This window comes from Pelophylax lessonae, assembly GCF_965119305.1.
Source record: "Pelophylax lessonae genome assembly, chromosome: 1".
In the NCBI taxonomy this organism is placed as follows: domain Eukaryota; kingdom Metazoa; phylum Chordata; class Amphibia; order Anura; family Ranidae; genus Pelophylax; species Pelophylax lessonae.
The window spans coordinates 466,924,189-466,943,325 of record NC_138768.1 but is presented as its reverse complement, the minus strand read 5'-3'; the positions used below and the strand labels follow the sequence as shown (position 1 = coordinate 466,943,325).

General features: G+C 41.5%; 1 protein-coding gene across 2 annotated transcripts in view; it reads right to left on the bottom strand.

Moving 5' to 3' along the window:
• LOC309555320 (hippocampus abundant transcript 1 protein-like) overlaps positions 1-19,137 on the bottom strand; it is a 53,806-nt gene that overhangs the window by 8,691 nt on the left and 25,978 nt on the right. Inside the window, exons 2-7 of one of the 2 annotated variants that reach the window (XM_082257276.1) lie at positions 15,432-15,527; positions 15,287-15,349; positions 15,068-15,195; positions 14,567-14,681; positions 5,919-6,137; positions 386-499 (exon numbers count right to left, since the gene is read on the bottom strand). In XM_082257276.1, coding sequence (XP_082113402.1) covers positions 386-499; positions 5,919-6,137; positions 14,567-14,681; positions 15,068-15,195; positions 15,287-15,349; positions 15,432-15,527 — 735 coding nt within the window. The remainder of the gene's footprint in view (positions 1-385; positions 500-5,918; positions 6,138-14,566; positions 14,682-15,067; positions 15,196-15,286; positions 15,350-15,431; positions 15,528-19,137) is intronic. The other variant, XM_082257277.1, reaches the window with a different exon arrangement.

Sequence of the window (19,137 nt, the reverse complement as noted above, 5' to 3'; positions counted from 1 at the left end):
TTATTGTTAATAAAGAAGTTTGCAAGCTTTTTATTATGACTGATGTGATCTGCTGGTCTCTGGACTAATTTAGAAAATAGTCTGCAATAGTCTTGTCTGGTGTGATGCATCAAATTTCTTATGAACTAGCTTTTCAGATACAACAATCCCAAGAGCTTATTTTATATATACGGTACATTTCTTGAAATAAACATTTCAGCAACTTGCCTGACTTCCAGTTTCTTGTTAAACGGGTTACAGACTATGCAAAAAGATGTACCCAGGATTAAATATATACATGGAAAAGCAGTCCCTTTGCTGTATTGATTAAACATACACAAAACAAATTCAAGCATATGCGTGTACAATATAAAACTTTTTAGCAATCTGGATTTTTAATGCTTACCTGTCTCAAGTAGAGAAAAAAACTTGAGTACTGCCCAGCTTCAGGAAGGTAAGACAGAAAGACAGTTATACAGATGAGGAGGACTGTGGAATCCTGGCCAACCTTTCGCAACGACTGTAATAAGGAAAATCGCAAGTTATGATAACAAATATGTCCCTTAGGAAAATACTTCAGAACCACCTTTGCTTAGTCCATAGTTTTTTCCATGCTAAAAAAAGCATGCTTAAGAAGGGAACCAATGCATACTTCTATACCAATAATAAAGACCATTTAGAAAACATGTACAGTTGTGCTCATAAGTTTACATACCCTGGCAGAATTTATGACTTCTTGGCCATTTTTCCAAGAATATGAATGATAACACAAAAACTTTTCTTTCACTCATGGTTAGTGTTTGGCTGAAGCCACTTATTATCAATCAACTGTGTTTACTCTTTTTAAAATCATAACAGAAACTACCCAAATTACCCTGATCAAAAGTTTACATACCTTGGTAATTTTGGCCTTATAACATGCACACAAGTTGACACAAAGGGGTTTGAATGGCTATTAAGGCTGGGTTCACACTGGGACGGCTTCAAAGTCACCCCTAACTCTGAAGCCGCCCCGTGCAGCGCGACTTCAGCGTGGCTTGCAGACGACTTCTCTAATAGAAGTCAATGCAAGTCGCCCCAAAGTAGTGCAGGAACCTTTTTCTAAGTCGGAGCGACTTGAGTTGCTCCGATTAGAACGGTTCCATTGCACTGCATGGAGCGCGACTTGTCAGTGTGAACAGGGACTTAAGGTAACCATCCTCACCTGTGATCTGTTTACTTGTAATTAGTGTGTGTGTATAAAAAGGTCAACAAGTTTCTGGACTCCTGACACGGACCCTTGCACCTTTCATCCAGGGCTGCACTGACATTTCTGGATTCTGAGTCATGGGGAAAGCAAAAGAATTGTCAAAGGATCTGCGGGAAAAGGTAGTTGGAACTGTATAAAACAGGAAAGGGATATAAAAAGATATCCAAGGAATTGAGAAAGCTAATCAGCAGTGTTAACACTCGAATCAAGAAGTGGAAAATGAGGGATTCTGTTGAAACCAAACCACGGTCAGGTAGACCAACTAAAATTTCAGCCACAACTGCCAGGAAAATTGTTCGGGATGCAAAGAAAAACCCACAAATAACTTCAGGTGAAATAAAGGACTCTGAAAACATGTGCTGTGGCTTTTTCAAGATGCACAATAAAAAGGCACTTGAAGAAAGATGGACAGCATGGTCGAGTTGCCAGAAGAAAGCCATTACTACGCAAATGCCACAAAGTATCTCGCTTACAATACGCCAAACAGCACAGAGACAAGTCTCAAAACATTCTGGCACAAAGTCATTTGGAGTGATGAGACCAAAATTTAGCTTTTTGGCCACAACCATAAACGCTACATTTGGAGAGGAGTCAACAAGGCTTATGATAAAAGGTACACCATTTCTACTGTGAAACACGGACATGGATCATTGATGTTTTGGGGATGTGTGAGCTACAAAAGGCACAGGAAATTTGGTCAGAATTGATGGCAAGATGAATGCAGTATGTTATCAAAAGAATACTGGAGGAAAATTTGCACTCATCAGTCTGGAAGCTGCGCATGGGGCGTACTTGGACATTCCAACATGACAATGATCCTAAACACAAGGCCAAGTTGACCTGTCATTGGCTACAGCAGAATAAAGGGAAGGTTCTGGAGTGGCCATCTCAGTCTCCGGACCTCAATATCATTGAGCCACTCTGGGGAGATCTCAAACGTGCAGTTCATGCAAGACAGCCCAAGAATTTACAGGAACTGGAGGCTTTTTGCCAGGAAGAATGGGCAGCTTTATCATCTGAGAAGATAAAGAGCCTTATCCACAAATACCACAAAAGACTTCAAGCTGTCATTGATGTTAAAGGGTGCAATACACGGTATTAAGAACTGGGGTATGTAAACTTTTGATCAGGGTCATTTGGGTAGTTTCTATTGTCATTATGATAAAAAGAGTAAAACACACCACAAGACTGCTCTTCCTGTATGGTTTGAAATGTCTGCATTCTTCTGCCTCAATAAAAACCTATATTTGGAGAAAAAAAAAAAAAAAAAAAAAGGAGTAAAACACAGTTGATTGATAATAAATGGCTTCAGCTAAACACTAACCATGAGTGAAAGAAAAGTTTTTGTGTTATCATTTATATTCTCTGAAAAATGGCCAAGAAATCATAAATTCTGCTAGGGTATGTAACATTATAAGCACAACTGTATGTAGGAATTGGCATACTAGAAATAGAAATTTGTTTTAGAAACACTCATGTACATACACTGTAAGAGAACATAGCGGATATGAATTTTCAGCCTAAAGTAGAACTATAGGAAAAACTTATTTTCATTTTGGATAGAATAATGTACGGTTATAACCCCTGTCAGATTTTTTTTTTCCCCCATCTGTGTCCCATTGGGGAGATTTCCCTTCACTTCCTATCCCATAGCCAAGCAGGAAGTAAGAAGAAATACCTGCAAATTAAGGCAATTATAAGGGGACCCCCAGGTCACCGAAACTAGAATCACCATTGGAAGAGTTCACCTCTATTACTTTTCTGGATACAACCCAAAATTTGGGATTTTCTTTTTTTTTTAATGATAATGGTAAACAGGAAAAATAGAGAGAACGAATCTCCTCAATGGGGGCACAGAAAGCAAAAAAACATATAATTAATAAGTGTTCTAATCCCTCTCGACTATCCAAAATGATAAAAAGTTTTGACTTAAGTTATACTTTAAAGCTGAAACCCAGTTTTCACTGACAACAGCAAAGCTTGTGACATGCAACACTCGTGAAACCCTTAACAAGGCGCCAGAAAAAAACTTTCACAAATCTAAATAGAATTGGTGGAAGTGTAACTCTAACAAGTACATCCTTTTGGAAACTATTGCCCGATATCCATCTACATATTTGCAAATTTCCCCAATCCATCATAGATGTCATGTCCATTTTTTACTTCTCGTCATGAAGCTGACTGTATTAAAAAACAAGGAAAACACCGCAAGAGATTTGTATTGACCGTATTTGCCCCCTGATGCAGTAATGACTGATTCCGAGAACCGTTATTTAGCCTAAGAGCACATTTTCCGACTCTAGTCCTAAGGGACCGCCAAGGGTTATTTTACAAGGGTGATATTTAGCCTGCGATTATGGCTACTGCAATTCATTAAGAGCTATTGCTCTAAAAAAAAATGTGATTCTACTTTTTGCTATTTAAAGCTCGACTTCAGCCCAAAACCTTTTTTTTTAGTGTGATGAACACTTTAGAATCTCAACAGGATTTTTACTTTGTTTGTCTCTTTATGGGAGATTTCCACAAATTTTCTGCCTCAATGAGCTAGAAAAAAAAAAAAATCAGCAGGGATATGGACAGCATTTATTACCGGACAGAAATTCTAACCCTTCTCCAAACTATTTAACCACTTGCCGACCGCCGCAAGTACATATACTGCGGCGGTCAGCCCCCCCTGGGCGAAGTGACATATGGGTACGTCACTCGCCCGCGAGCCAATAGGGGGCAAGCGCTCCCGCCCCCGCTCGTTCACTGCCATCCCAGCGTGAGTGACCGGCGGCTTCGATGTCCTCCCGTCACTCGCGATCTCCCGCTGGAGAGGGAGAAAGGCAGGCGGCTGATGTAAACAAAGCCGCCTGTCATTCTCCCTGGTGAAACTGCAGAGATCATACGATCCTGCTATGTAGACATTTGGTCCGCAGCAGAATCGAATTGCATGGTGGCTCACACCAGTGCGATCCGATTCATGTGCAAACTGTCAGATCGCACTACGATATGCGATCTGATCTGGGGGTGTCGTTAATTTTGAATTGACACCCCCCCAGTGTATCGCATATGGCAGTGTGAACTGTTCTGTGGATGTGACACGGGAGCACGGAGTATATTCGCAGTGTTTCCACATCGCAATAGTGTGAACCGGGACTTACTGTTAAAGCCTAGTTGAACAAGCTGAAGTTAGAAGCCGATTGGTTACAATGCACAGCTGCACCAGATTCTTGTGTGCACCAGTTTTAGCAAACTTCCCCCTTGATGTCTAGTCTGGGTGAGTGTAATATTTTTAAGAGATAAAAATGAATTAAACTAAAGTACAAGTAGGATCACAGTAAAAGATTTAAATGTTTGTGAGTCTTCTCTGTGGTCCTTTTTTACCTAACATTGCTATGCTGAAAATACTAAATGACATTCTGTTATGTCAATCCTCCAATTCCAATACTGAGACACTAACCTAGAGCAAATGAAGATAAGGACTTCAGACTTTCCAAAAGGTTACTTGTTTCAACTATGCGCTTCAGAATGTAATAAATTCAGTAAGTCATAATGCCAGCTAACCTACATGAATTATGTCTGCGATGGAAGTGGCTGTATTTTTTACGTCATGTTTTCCAAATTTTAAAAAAGGGACTTTACACTTTTGTAAGGTTGTAAAGACAACTGCAAAACAAGAGCGGTTTGAACAATAGCAGACTTCTTTACATTTTATGTAGAATGAGGCACTGGCAACAGGCTCAAAAGCAGACAATTTCTTCAGACAATTTTCCCCAACAAATTTCATCAGCAAAATTTTAATGCACTCATTTTTACTATTTTGTTAGGCAATTGGCCAAAATTCATATGCCAGTAATCAGAAAACCCTCGCTTTTTATGCTATATAATACAAAATCACTTGAAGTGGTACAACTTCTCACTCTTAAAGCTGATCTTCACTGCATCTGAGCAACACAAACCAAAAATGCTGTCCAATTCATTTTTTTTTTCCTTCTATGCAAAGTCCCCCATCCATCCATGGCTCAATTTTGCTGAGAAATCGCTTTGATGACGCATTGCGGAGGTACGTCTCTATATATCCACTTGTGTGGGAGCCCTTGAGCCCTCACTTCGCAAGGTCTCCCTCCTTGGAAATAACAAGTTTTCTACTGTATTTTTATGCTTGTCTATTTCGGACTGTACTACCCGACCATTGAGATGGTTATACTGTTACGTACCATTTTCAATCATTGCATTTTTTTATCACACGTTTGTATGCTGAAAACTTTCAATAAAAATCATTGAAAAGGAAATCGCTTTGAAAATCACCCCCCTAGCATTACTGGTAGTGGCCATCTTGAGCATGGGCAAACGATTGATGTAGCATTTACTTCCTGCCCTTAGCTCAATTATGCACACAGGAAAGTGTGCTTCGCTGAGAAAACCCCTCCTCCTCTGCTGAAGACTCCTGGCATGTATAACATAATTTGCCTAGACAAGAGACCAGGAAATAACTGAAGAAATTTATAAAAAAAAAAATAAATAAATAAAAAAAAAAAAAGTTTAAAACAAGTAAATATATACTTTTCTATCTATTTACTAATACTAGCAGCATGAGGATTAATAATAATCAATGTTGAATGGGAGAGTGAAGTTCCACTTTAAACACGCTTCAGTTCCTTTCACAGAATAATTGAAGTGCCCCTACGAAGTGATATTTTCTTACCGCAAAGGGGTCTGCTTGCTCCCAAGATATGGGTGCTCCCCAGGAAACTGGGCGCATTTCTTCTGGAAGCGACTCAGGAACAGCAATTAGGATGAATCCTATATCAAGAAGTGCCACTCCAGATGCCAATACTACCACTAGAGTGTCGCTGTATGCTCGAGCCAAGTAGGCACCGATTGCTGGACTAGTTACCAAGCTGGCAGCAAAAGTAGCAGACACCTGAAAACAATGGGCAACATTGGTGAAAATTATATATAGACATAGAATACAGAGATTAAGTAAGCACACATTTAGGGAAAGAATAACATTATATGCCTCACAGACATCAAGCTTGATGTTTTTTTTTTTAAAATTGGAATTTGTTCTAAAATGTAGGAACAAGAACATCAATGTCTTGGCATCAAAGAATAAAGTATGTATACACATACACACGTTGGCCTTACCACATAAAAACATACAGTGTGATTTCAGAGGCTTTTCATAAACAAACAGTATTATTTAAATGGAGTGTAAACCTTCTGGGCAAAGTGACGGTAGGTTTGCAGTGGAGGATTCGTTCTAGCCAAATCTAGGCTGTTACAGTACAGATTACCATGCGCTCTAGGAAGAACACTACCTTTTTCAATAATTGCTTGCAAAAACAAATCTTAATTAGCCATATGGAATACTGGACTTTCCAGCCCAACAATGCCTATGAACAGTTGTTAAAACAAGTCAAGTAAAAATAATTATACTAGGGAGGCTACACTAAGGAGATGGCTTACAGAAGAAGTCGAGGGGAAGCTACTATGCGGACTTTAGTAACAAGATGAAAACAAATATCGAAGGCCTTGTTTGCTAAACTGAGGCAAGAATGCATCTGGAAAGCTAGTTTGGCACACAGAATGGAAGGAAAGCAAGAGAAGGGCACTTTATTTTAAAGTGCAGATAACTATTAAAATGAACAAAAACATAAAACATAGATTGTGTCCTATAGCGCAGCATCCCCAGGGCACCCATTCTAGTTTTACAAGTTCCAATGGGATTTATTACCTGCTGCAAGGCATACTTTATAATTACTGTACAAAAGGTGCTTCAGCTCTCAATGAAGTATGAAGTGCAGCAGGTTTCAATGACTGCTCCTTCAGAACAATCCAAGCACAGAACAGGTTATACAAAACTAAATCTGCACAAACCCACAGTGCATATTTAAATTCATTAAAATGAAACAGGATAGTCAAATTCTGAAGTAGGGAGAAGCACCGACTAGGGATTTCTAATGGGAGCTTTTTAAGTGTTATTAAACCTAAGAACGAAAATGTATTTTAAACGCAGCTTTCAAATTATTAATGTAATATTCTTTTTTTTTTTTTTTGGGGGGGGGGGGGGGATTTTTCCTTTATTTTCACCTGGTGAGGCAGCCAAAAAGACTGTTATTTTTCAATTTTCTTTAATGGACCAAGTTGTCCTGACAAAGTATCAGTTAGAGGGCTGAGAAACCATTTAACACCAACAGAGTTGCTTATAATGCTCAGCTTGTATTAATTTATGTAAACTGCTTAAAAAGTATTAGCTTTAAGGCTACATTCACACCTGAGCGCGTTTTTTACCGCGATTTTACAGGCCTTTTTTGTGCAGGCGTTTTTAGATGGAATAGAAACCAATGGAAAACGCCTGTAATCTGCCCAAAAAGAAGCTCATGTACTTTTTTGAGCGTTAGGCGTTTTGCTTACAGCGTCAAAACGCTCGGATGTGAACAGGGGCCATTGAAATGAATAGGATTTGTCTTGTTGGGCGTTTTGAGAGCTGATCCTAGAGCAGAAAAACTCCCCAAAAACGCCCAAAAACGCCTAGATGTGAACGGAGCCTTAAATGTTAAAGTCCATCTAAATCTCTTAGTCTAACACTATCCTCTCCCCAAAATGGCAATGCTGCTGTCCAATGGCATCTCGGTTAGTCCTCTATATGTAATGGAGACAGGAAATATGTTAGTGGCTGAAAAATAAAGGAAAAGCCAAAAAAAAAAATTAAAAAATGAATGCAGCCATCACTATCATATTTAAAGCGTTATTAAATTACTACTCTAAGTCACTGTGAGCATGTAAGCTTTTTATTGCAGCACAGACATGCAATGTCTCTTCTGCAATAAACTACACCAACTCCCCTGACCACAGTGATCCCCACAATGTTAGCCGCATGATCAGCTCACAGAGTGCCGGATCTTATGTGCCAGGATGATTAGCTCCTTCGCATGCACAGGAGTGAGGTCATTCCACACTGGCCAAAGAAGAGGCCCAAACACCGGCACACAGGAGAACACGTCGGGGCCGACATGTTGAACAGGTGAGTATCTCTTCCTATATAGTTCAGCTTTTGTAAAATGTTACACGCATATTCAGGGTGTAACATGTAACTGTAGCACTGGCCCACGCACACCCATTGTGACAGCGAGCAGGGATCTTCCCCCACCGCTCACTATCACAAGTAAAAACGCAGCCGTACAGTGTTTCGCCTGCCTGGCGGCGTCATTCATTCACAGAGTTCTGTGAATGTGAAAACTACAAAGCCCGGCAGCCTTTGCAGCTACCAGGGCACTGTTGAGCACTCTAGATAGTTTATTGAGTCTTCCTGACTGTGTGTAACTGCCTGCTCGAGCCCTGCATAGCACCCACGATCTGCTATCGTGGGTCAATACTTTGCAGGATCTTAGTTAAAAATAAAAAAATGCACATTTTTTTTTACCTGAAAAAAGATGTACACTTCTTTTTTTTTTTTTTTTTCTTTTACAAAAGTGAACTTTCCTTTAACCACTTGCCTACTGTGCACTTAAACACCCTTCCCATCCAGGCCAATTTTCAGCTTTCAGCGCTGTCACACTTTGACTGACAATTGCGCGGTCATGCTACACTGTACCCATTTGAAATTTTTATCATTTTTTTCACACAAATAGAGCTTTCTTTTGGTGGTATTTAATCATCTCTGGGTTTTTTATTTTTTACAAAAAAAAAGAATAAAGACAGAAAATTTTGAAAAAAAAAAAAAAGTTTTTCTTATTTTCTGTGAGTAAATTTTGAAAATAAATTTTTCTCCTTCACTGAAGGGCGCTGATGAGGCGGCACTGATGGGCACTGATAGGCTGCACTGATGGGCACTGATGAGGCGGCACTTATGGGCACTGATGAGGTGGCACTTATGGGCACTGATGAGGAGGTACTAATATGCCGCAATGATGAGCACTGATAGGCGGCACTGATAGGTGGCACTGATAGGTGGCACTGATAGGGGGCACTGATAGGGGGCACTGATAGGGGGCACTGATAGGGGGCACTGCTGGGCACTGAGAGGCGGCACTGGCGGGCGGCACTGCTGGGCACTGAGAGGCGGCACTGATGGGCACTGGCGGATGGCACTGATGGACAATGACGGGTGGCACTGATGGGCAGCACTGATGAGCACTGATGGGCAGCACCATCAGTGCCCACACTCAGTGCCCATAGTGCTGCCAGTCAGTGCTTATCAGTGCCTAGATGAGCAGGCACTGATGGGCACTGACTGGCAGCACTATGGGTACTGATTGTGGGCATTGATGGGGACACTGATGGCGGGCACTGTGGGCACTGATGGGGGGGCACTGTGTATGTTTTTTACCTTGTAGTAATCAGGGCACTGGTGATCAGTGCCCTGATTACATGTCTCTTTGTCCCTGGTGCTGTGCAGCTCTCCCTCCTTCCTCACACTGCAGGCTCCGTGTGAGGAAGGAGCGCCGGCGATGAGAGATGATCTCATATGTTTACATATGAGATCATCTCTCATTGGATGATCCGATCACGTGGTGAATGGCCGCTGTGATTGGCCATTCACCACGATCTGTGATCGGCCGTGTCCAAGGGACACGGCCGACACAGATTCTCCCCGCTGCACGCTCGCGGGAGCGCGCGGGGGGCGTGTCACTGGGAGGCCGTTTAAAAACGGCCTCCCGAAAATTCGAGTCCGCGCTGCAGCCGTATATAGGCTGTAGCGCGGATGGCAAGTAGTTAAGCAATGGTAAAATGCAATATATTACAATATAATCCAAGGCAAAAATGTAGTTTTAGATAGAGAGAGGAGGTTTTTGTTGTGGTTTATGCCCTCTTTAGGGACATTCACCGTATTTGTCCTGTGTACTGTTTTCACTGACAGTTAAAGTAAAAGAAAAACCCTACATTTTGTGTTGTTCCCAGAACAGGAAAAGATGGGAAATCTTCCAATAGGGACACCTGTTCTGGTCACAAGGGATTACACCTCACTTTGGAGAGATTTCCTCTGTTTTGGTTATGTGACTGGAAGTGAAGGGAAAGCTTGCCAATGGGCAGACCTACAGCGTCATTGACTCCTGCTCTTGGGTCTGTGGAACACATCGCGTCCCGGACTTCCTGGTTTTATAAAAGAGGCTGAGGCTGCTTGTTGAACTTTTACATCAATGTAAGTGCAATACTACCTACTTTTAATACATTTGGTCTTACGGAGTTATGCTATGGAGCTTGTTTTTAATATTTCCGCATATCTAGGAGACTGCTGGGGCAGTGGAAATAAAGAAAAGGAGTGACCGCTTCCTGTGGGACCTGGATATCCCCATACAGCCAGGTAGTGCTGTGAATGCTCGTTATCCCCACGAAGGGAGAGATTTTTGGTGAGTGGAGCACGTGTGGAGACACAGGGCACACTGTAGTAATGTCACTGGTACCCCCAAAAGTGTCAAAAATGTCAGTTAGTTGTCCGATCTGTCCGCGGTAATGTCGCAGTCCCGCTAAAAATCATAGATCGCCACCATTACTAGTAAAAAAAAAAAAAAAAAAAATACCACATCTACTTCATAACACTCTACCCAATAGGAAAAAGATGGCAAAAAAACAAAGGTTATGAAGCTGGGTGCTTTACACTATCAAAAATGAAGAAAAAATGTTTTGCCTTTAGTTTACTTTAAATTTTTGTTTTTAATGCTGCTTTAAGTCTAACAGAGTTTGGCCAGTTGCTTTTTTTGCCACCAGTTCCATCTAGATTGAAGTAATGCTTGGCATTCCATCAATTATCTTAGTGTCTTTCCCTCCTCTATGCCTAGGACATGAGCAAGGCTCGGACAAAGATAAAATAAAAATGAAATCTCCATTTTATGTTTTAATCAACCGAACGGTTAAGCACTGGGGTCTGGGGTTTAATTCTCACCAAGGACACTATCCAAATAGAGTTTGGATGTTCTTCCAGTGTGCAGGCACAACAGCTTTTATGAACAAGGTCTCTGGCTTGAGGGCTCTACAAGCAGGTGTAGCGTAGTTAGAATTGCAATGTTTGACTCCTTGGAGATACCAGGAGTCAATAGTAGCAATGTTTTTGCATTAAATATTCAGTGCTATGTGATCTGCCTAGTGCCCATTTCCAAGCTTTGAGAAGGGTGTAAAGCAGCCTTTCTCAACCTTTTCAATACAGAGGAACCCCTGAAATAACTTTCCGGTCTCAGGGAATCCCTGATAAAAATGACTATATCTACAACTCATGATACATTAGTGTGATGGTCAGTGGGAAGAATGGTCCTTACACATGTGGTCATTGGGAACAATTAACCCCCTTACAAATACCTTAAAAGATCAATGGTGTCAGTGAGAACTTACTGAGAGGCAGAAATTTCTCATTGCTCAAGGAACCCCTAGCTACCTCTGGAGGAACCATTCAGTTCCATGGAACCCAGGTTGAGAAACCCTGGTGTAGACCGTAAGAAAATTTAGCACACAATTTTTTTTTATTGGTATTGTAAGACTAAGAAGATACATAGTTACATACATAGTTTGTGAGGTTGAAAAAAAGACATCAGTCCACCCAGTTCAACCTATGATGTGTGTGTGTGTTTGCTGTTAACCGTACATTGTGTACCCCTGTATGTTGTGGTCTTTAAGGTGCCCATCTAATAGTTTTTTTAAACTATCGATGCTCCCTGCTGATACGACTGCTTGTGGAAGAGAATTCCACATCCTTACCGCTCTTACAGTGAAGAACCCCTTACGTATTTTAAGGTTAAACCGTTTTTCCTCTAGTTTTAGTGAGTGGCCACGTGTCTTATTGTATTCCCTTTCTCTAAAAAGTTTGTTCCTTATGCTAGGGTTGCCAGTACAGTATTTGTACATTGATATCATATCCCCCCTCAAATCAAGACTACCTTAATGCTGCCAGGTAGAAAGAGCACAGTATGATGAAGCACAGAATACAGGTGGAAAGGCAGGTTTATCTAAAATGTTCAATATTGCTCTACAGCAAATCGCCAGATATATGATGTACAAGGTGAGAGTCAGCAATTCATAAAATTAGAAGTATGTTTTTTGCCAATTTATTCTTGCTACTACACGAGGCATCTTTTCTATAAATATGGGACACATTGGGGTTGATTTACTAAAACTGGAGAGTGAAAAATGTGGTGTAGTTCTCGAAAGAAACCAGTCAACTTCCAGATTTTTTTCTGATGCAGATACCATGCAGAGTTTCAACAGATTTTGCACTCTACAGTTTTAGTAAATCAACCCCATACAGTAAATAGAAAAAAAAGGTGCACACACTTGGCCCAAAAGGAAAAATTTCTGGGGAGATTCTTACGTGCCAAAGCAAAACACTGCATGAAAATACAGGACCGCACACTGGTCGAATATCAACAGTTCATCATAATCTGAGTTCTAGAATTGTATATAAATTTGCTGAGACATATAGTGGGCTTTTTATTTATTATACCGGACACTTCTAACCCCCCCCCCCCCCCTGCCCAGGCCAAATTTTCAGTTTTCAGTGTGGTCGCACTTTGAATGACAATTGCGCAACCATGCAACACTCTACCCATATGAAATTTATAGAATTTGAGACAGAACTTTCTTTTGGTGGTATTTTCTCACCATTGTTTATTTTCTGCTAAACAAAAAAAAAAAATAATTGAAGAAAGACCTCAAATTAAAAACCCTTTTTTTTTTCTCATTTCTGCAAAAAAGTAATCTTTCTTCTTCACTGATGTGCACTGATGAGGATGCGTTGATGGGCAATGATGAGGGGGCACTGATAAGCAGCCTATCTAGTAGGGGTGGTAAGGGTAGTGCAGGTAGGCCAGACAGTTGGTGATAGAATAATTTGTTGCCAGGATTGCCTCAACTGAATGGTTTGCTGTCTCCCGGTTTTAGGATTTGGCATGTGGTGGATTGGGTTGATAAATTACTGGGAGGGGCTGGGCATGATCTTGCTGTCTTGGTCTACGGTGGAACGAATGACAAAATATATGGAAGGTTGAAGGGAAGGACTTCCAAGGTGATATTCTCGGAAATATTGCCTTTGCCATGCGCAACACAGGAAAGACAGAGATTAGAGAACTGAATGCATGGCTAAAGACCTGGTGTAAGAGGGAAGGATTTGGGTTTTTAGAACACTGGGCTGACTTTTTATTGGGGTACAACCTATATGCTTAAGATGGTTTGCACCTAAATGGACGGTGGTCTGCTGTGCTGGGGAGAGGTTTATGGGAAGGCTGGAGGAGTTTTTAAAGCAGGATTGAGAGGGGAGGATGAATTAAATTATAATGGGGCAGACAGGTCAGACAGGGGTCAGCCCCTATTGGTGGGTGGGATGGGGAAAGATGGGGGGATGGCTAAGGCAGGTGATAAGAAGGTTCCCATGTTACAAACAACCATTGGAAATGGTACGATTTGTAGTAAATGAAAAAATATGCAACATAAGTGTGCAAAATGTGACAATTAATTAAAATTAGACTGGGAGGGAATATTGGCAATGATGAACACAGAACAGAAATGGGAAATTTTTCAAAAAGACTGTATGCAAACTCACACGGCTAATGTGTAAGGTAAAGTCTACAGGCTTGGAAATACCAGTTTGTAAATGGATAGAAAATTGGCTAAAAGATTGAATTCAGAGGGGGGAATACATAGTAGAGAAGGATCTGGGGGTTTTGGTAGATTATAAGCTTAATAATAGCATGCAATGCCAAACTGTGGCTTCCAAAGCTAGCAAGGGAGAGAGAGAGAGACTTAGTAAGACCTCATTTGGAATATGCAGTTCGGGTTTGGGCACCAGTTCTCAAAAAGGATATCGGGGAACTGGGGAAAGTGCAGAGAAAAGCAACCAAACTGATAAGAGACATGGAGGAGCTCAGCTACGAGGAAAGATTAGAGGAATTTATTCTCTCTTGAGAAGAGGAAATTACAGGGTGTTATGATCAACATGTACAAATACATAAGGGGTCAATATAGTGAACTTAGATTAGGAACTTTAAAATTAAGTCGGCACATAATCCAGACACATTAGTTACACAAAAATTATTCTTGGCACCTTCATTTTTTATTTATTTTAGCTTCTTGTAACCCACTAAATAGACATTAGTATAACAAAGAGTGAGTCGGTAGTGTGAGCCAATCTGGGCTCTATTACCTTATACAGCACTGCCAGTCAAACACTGTGAACATGATTACAGGAGGAGAGAATAGGAGGATGACATCATCATAGTGCTTTTTTTTTTTTTTTGCTATCCTTGACCAAGCTGTACTGCTTAACTGCACTGAAGCCAAGAGCCTGAATACGTGAGCTAGCTATGTATTGAAAGAGTTACAGAACATATTTAAAAATGATTCTGCAGGTAAACATGTAGCGCTCACCAGGCCATATGCTGTGCTTCGCTCATGTTCTTGGGTGATATCAGCCACGTAAGCAAAGATCACAGAGAATGTGACAGCGAAGACACCGGACATAGAAATCACTGCAAAATACCACCTGTAGGAAATCCCAAAAGCATCAGAGAGTTGTACAAACAGGATATAAAAAGATATAAAAAGATAACGAGGTAAACCATAATCCCAGGTTCATAAGTAATAGTGATATGAAGAAAGATATGGAGAAAACAAAAATAAATAAAACACCATTGTGACATGAAACTAATAGGCAAACCTCATATTTTTTTCCTATGTGGATTGTATAGAGAAATACAAATTTCACAAAGAATAAAAATCACTTTTTACAAAATGTTACATAGAGAAATGAAAAAAGACAGAAATGTAGCCTCATTTAATCGATGTGCCTGAAAGAACTGTAAGTTGCTGTATGTTTGATAATGGTAAAACATTATATGCTAGCTACCTACAACTGTTGTCATTACATACCACGGGCTGATCTTGAGCAGAGGTATAGGTGCACAGGTGAAGAAAACAGTGAGAAGAAGGAATGACTTTCTGCCCCACACATCTGACAATGCTCCAATGAGGGGGGCACTAAGGAAGGAGAGAAGTCCCTGAAGAATTGAGGCAGAATTAGGGTGGCATAGATACACACAAGAAACTAAAGCTGTTTATGTGCATAGGCATTCCTTGCCAGATCATTACCTTAACTCCATGTATTAAACCATTCATTAAAAATGTGTGTTGTGGAAAGGTCTGGTGCAGAACCTGTAAGAAAAGCATCACGTTTAATGTTTCCTGAAAAAAGTACGTAACCATTACAGAAGATCTGGGTTGTGATCTTACTTACCGTTAACATGGGAGTTGTCAGCAGACCCCAGGCAAAAAACTCTAGGAATATAACCACCACCGCATGGTAGACACTTGGTTCACCAACCCCCTGCCGCTGAGAGAAAAGAGAAGTGAATGTGCATTATCTACATGAAGGTCAAATGGCTCTAACAAGTTCTTGCTGTGCAAAGCAAATATTATTTACTGTACTGTATATAATAGTGAGCTGGGAGCCTGATAATTCCAAGTTGGTGTCAGGCATGTTGTATTATAATGAAAGAAGACGCACATAGCTAGCCATTCTGTTCATACAAAATGTCATTATTCCAGCCTCCTATATTATGTTGCTAAGTGCGAACATACACAGAATCACAACTTTGCACCCTTTTTTTTCTATATTGCATTAAAGTGATATTAAGACCCCGTTCAGACAGGGGCGACACGACTTGATGGGGCGACCTGTGAAGTCGCGGTGCACGGCGCGACTTGCACGGATCTTCAGATCATTGAAATCAATGCAAGTCGTCTCCAGGTCGCCCCGAAGTAGTACAGAACCCTTTTTCTAAGTCGAAATGACTTGTGTCGCTCCTATTAGAACCGGTCCTGTGCCAATCAATGGCAGGCGACCCACCGCGACTTGCCAGGCGACAAAGTCGCCTGACAAGTCGCGCTAGTGTGAATGGGGTCTAAAGGTTTATTATAATAAAAAAAAACAAAAAAAAAAAACAAACATGTAATACTTACCTGCTCTGTGCAGTCCTGATCCTCTTTCTTGGGTCCCCCGCTGGCGCTCCTCGCCCGTCCTTCCTGCCAGGTGGCTCCTGAGCAAGCAGCTTGCTATAGGGCACCCATAGAGGCTCCTGCCTGAGTCACTGCTCTATGTGTCCATTTACACACAAAGCCATGGCTCGGCCCGACCCAATCTCTCCTCATTGGCTTACTGGCTGCAAAATGACAGCAGATTGCATCTTGTGCCTAGCGCTGGAAGAAGATCGGCCTCAGGTAAGTGTTAGGGGGCAGCTGCACAAAGAAGGTTTTTTACCTTCATGCATAGAACGCATGAAGGGAAAAAAACCTTGAGCCTTTAGAACCACTTTAAAGAATATAAAACATGACAATAAGAAAATAGCAACAAGTGCACCATATGGTACGAGTGAGAGACAGGTCTCTTTCACAAGTTTCAAACTCAATGCATAATACACAAAACACTAAAACCCACCCCCTCACTACAAAATTTTAACAAAACTAATATGGAAACATGCTTGTAATCCAAAGCACTCGTATATCAAAGCAAATTTCCCCATAGGAAATAACAGAAACTCAGATTAATAATTCCACAACTATTTATTCATAAATCCTTCAGTTTATAGTCCATATAAAAAGATTATAGCAATGTGATAGGTTGTGTAACCATAAAATGTCCATCCACAAATGGCCGCCTCCACAACGGGATGAGAAGCAAAATCCAGCAGGAGTATAAAAGAGAAGAGAGGCGCCTCTAAGTGTAGCGATATGATTACATTGAAGGTTCAACATTTAGCAACTTACATTGTTGATGATTAAATGAGGCACATCACATCATGAGGCACATCTAAGTATGCAGGCATCCAGGGTAAAGCTGTCCACAAAGACCGTCCTCTGCACCGCCGGCTCTCACTGCTGTCAGTTTGCAGTCATGTCCGGGAAGACTACCCTGCAGTAGAGTGATCTAAAAGTGAGACTTGAAGCGCTCGTGGAGTGGAGTGTGGAAGGGATGACATCGATGGCGGTGAGGAGGATGGTCTATGTGGACAGCTTTACCCCAGATGCCTCCATACTTAGATGTGTCTGTTTTATTAATCAACCATGTGAATTGCTAAATGTTGAACCTTCATTAAATGTAACCATATTGCTACACTTAGAGGCGACTCTCCTCTTTTATACTCAGTTGTGACAGGACGCTGCTTGTATATCAAGACAAAATTTATAAAAAAAAAAAATATGTTCCTTGCAAAATGCTTTCAAACCAAAATTACTCTCAATCCAAGGTTTTACTGCATAAAGAAAATGACAAGTCATATATAAAACTACATGTGTGTTGTCAAAATGTCAGCAGGCAAACAGTTTTTCTGAACTCCTATCCTTAAAGCGGAGTTCATCCCAAAAGTGGAACTTCCGTTAATCTGTTTGTTCCCCCCCTCTGGTGCCACATTTGTCACTTTTCGGGGGGATGGGGGGGGACGGGTACCTGTTTTTGACAGGTACCCGTCCCTACTTCCGGTGGACTCGTCTGCGGCAAAGTACGTCACAAGCCCAGCCCCCTCCTCCTTCGCCCGCCGCCACCCCATTCAGAATGCACAGCGCGCTTCACTTGTGCACAGTAGGGAACCGGCCGTGAAGCCACAGGGCTTCACGGCTGGGTTCTCTTACCAGCAATGGCGGCGGCGGCGGCAGCACCTCACAGCCGATGAAAACATTGGCTGGGGTGCAGACATCGCTGGATTCCAGGACAGGTAAGTGTCCTAATATTAAAAGTCAGACTTAATTTTTGTTCTGGGGGCAGAACTCTGCTTTAATAAACCTGGCTATAGCCATAGCTTGTTTGTACAGATAAACTCATTTCCCAAATCTACAAATTTACTAAAGCTGGAGAGTGCAAAATCAGGCTCACTTCCGCTTAGAAACCAATCACTGGTATATGAAAAAATAATCTGTCCTTTCTCAAGAGGGCTGCAGTCAGAAATGTTAAGGGGGGTGTTTTTCAAAGTACTGTAATTTCTCAGCAAAATAAAGCATGGAGACATGGATGGATAGGGGAGTTTGCTTTGACTAACAAAAATTAATCAAATCATGTTTTTGATTTTTGGTACTCAGATGCAGTGTAGTTCACCTTTAAGGTTTGAACATGCACTACAGACACAGATTTAGCCGTTGTGATACATGTAGCACCCTCCTATATAGGTGCTAGGTAGGTAAAGCATTGTTGCTCTGCTTATCAGGGGAGCCTGATCAGTAGCTAGGCCTGCTCTATATATGCGATTCATGTGGGCTGAGGGAGTGTCCCCACTGTATTCAATGGAGGAGGTTCGTTAGACAGTGGAGGAAACCTGGCCAATGACGCACAGGCTTTTGTACCTGTCCCAGTGGGTTGGCACAGTGAGGGGTGCATCATGGGATAGGGTATAAATGCCAAGAGCACATGAGGAAGGGGGGTCTTTGGGCAGGAAGCCAAGTCTAAGGCCTCTTGCACACAATACTCCTGTTTGAGCATCTACTTTTTTCCAGACCTTTTTTCTTGTATGTATTTGCGAGTATTTGAGAGTATTTGAGAGTATTCGCGTGTATTCAAGTGTATTTGCGAGTATTGAGGCTTAAATTACTGACCAAAAATGCAGATTTTTCTATTTTGTTCTTACTGAAGAATACACAGCGCTTGTTTACGCGCCTGTGTGCATAGGCACATTACAATTAATGGGCTATATTTTAGCTCAAAAAGCTGTACTGAGCATTTTTAAGCCGCAAGATGCCCAAACAGGAGTATCGTGTGCAAGAGGCCTAAGAAGGAGGGTGACAGTTGTCTCTCCTTCTGCTGTTGTGGATGGCGGACACAGGCGGTCGGCCTTGTGAGCCAGGAGTGTGGGGCTGAATCCGGAGGTCCAGGAAAGCTGACTAGTGGAGTTGGAGGCAGAGCAACTCTGGGAAAACCAGTGTCCATGAGTACCGGGAAGCTAGCCAGGGGTTTGCCC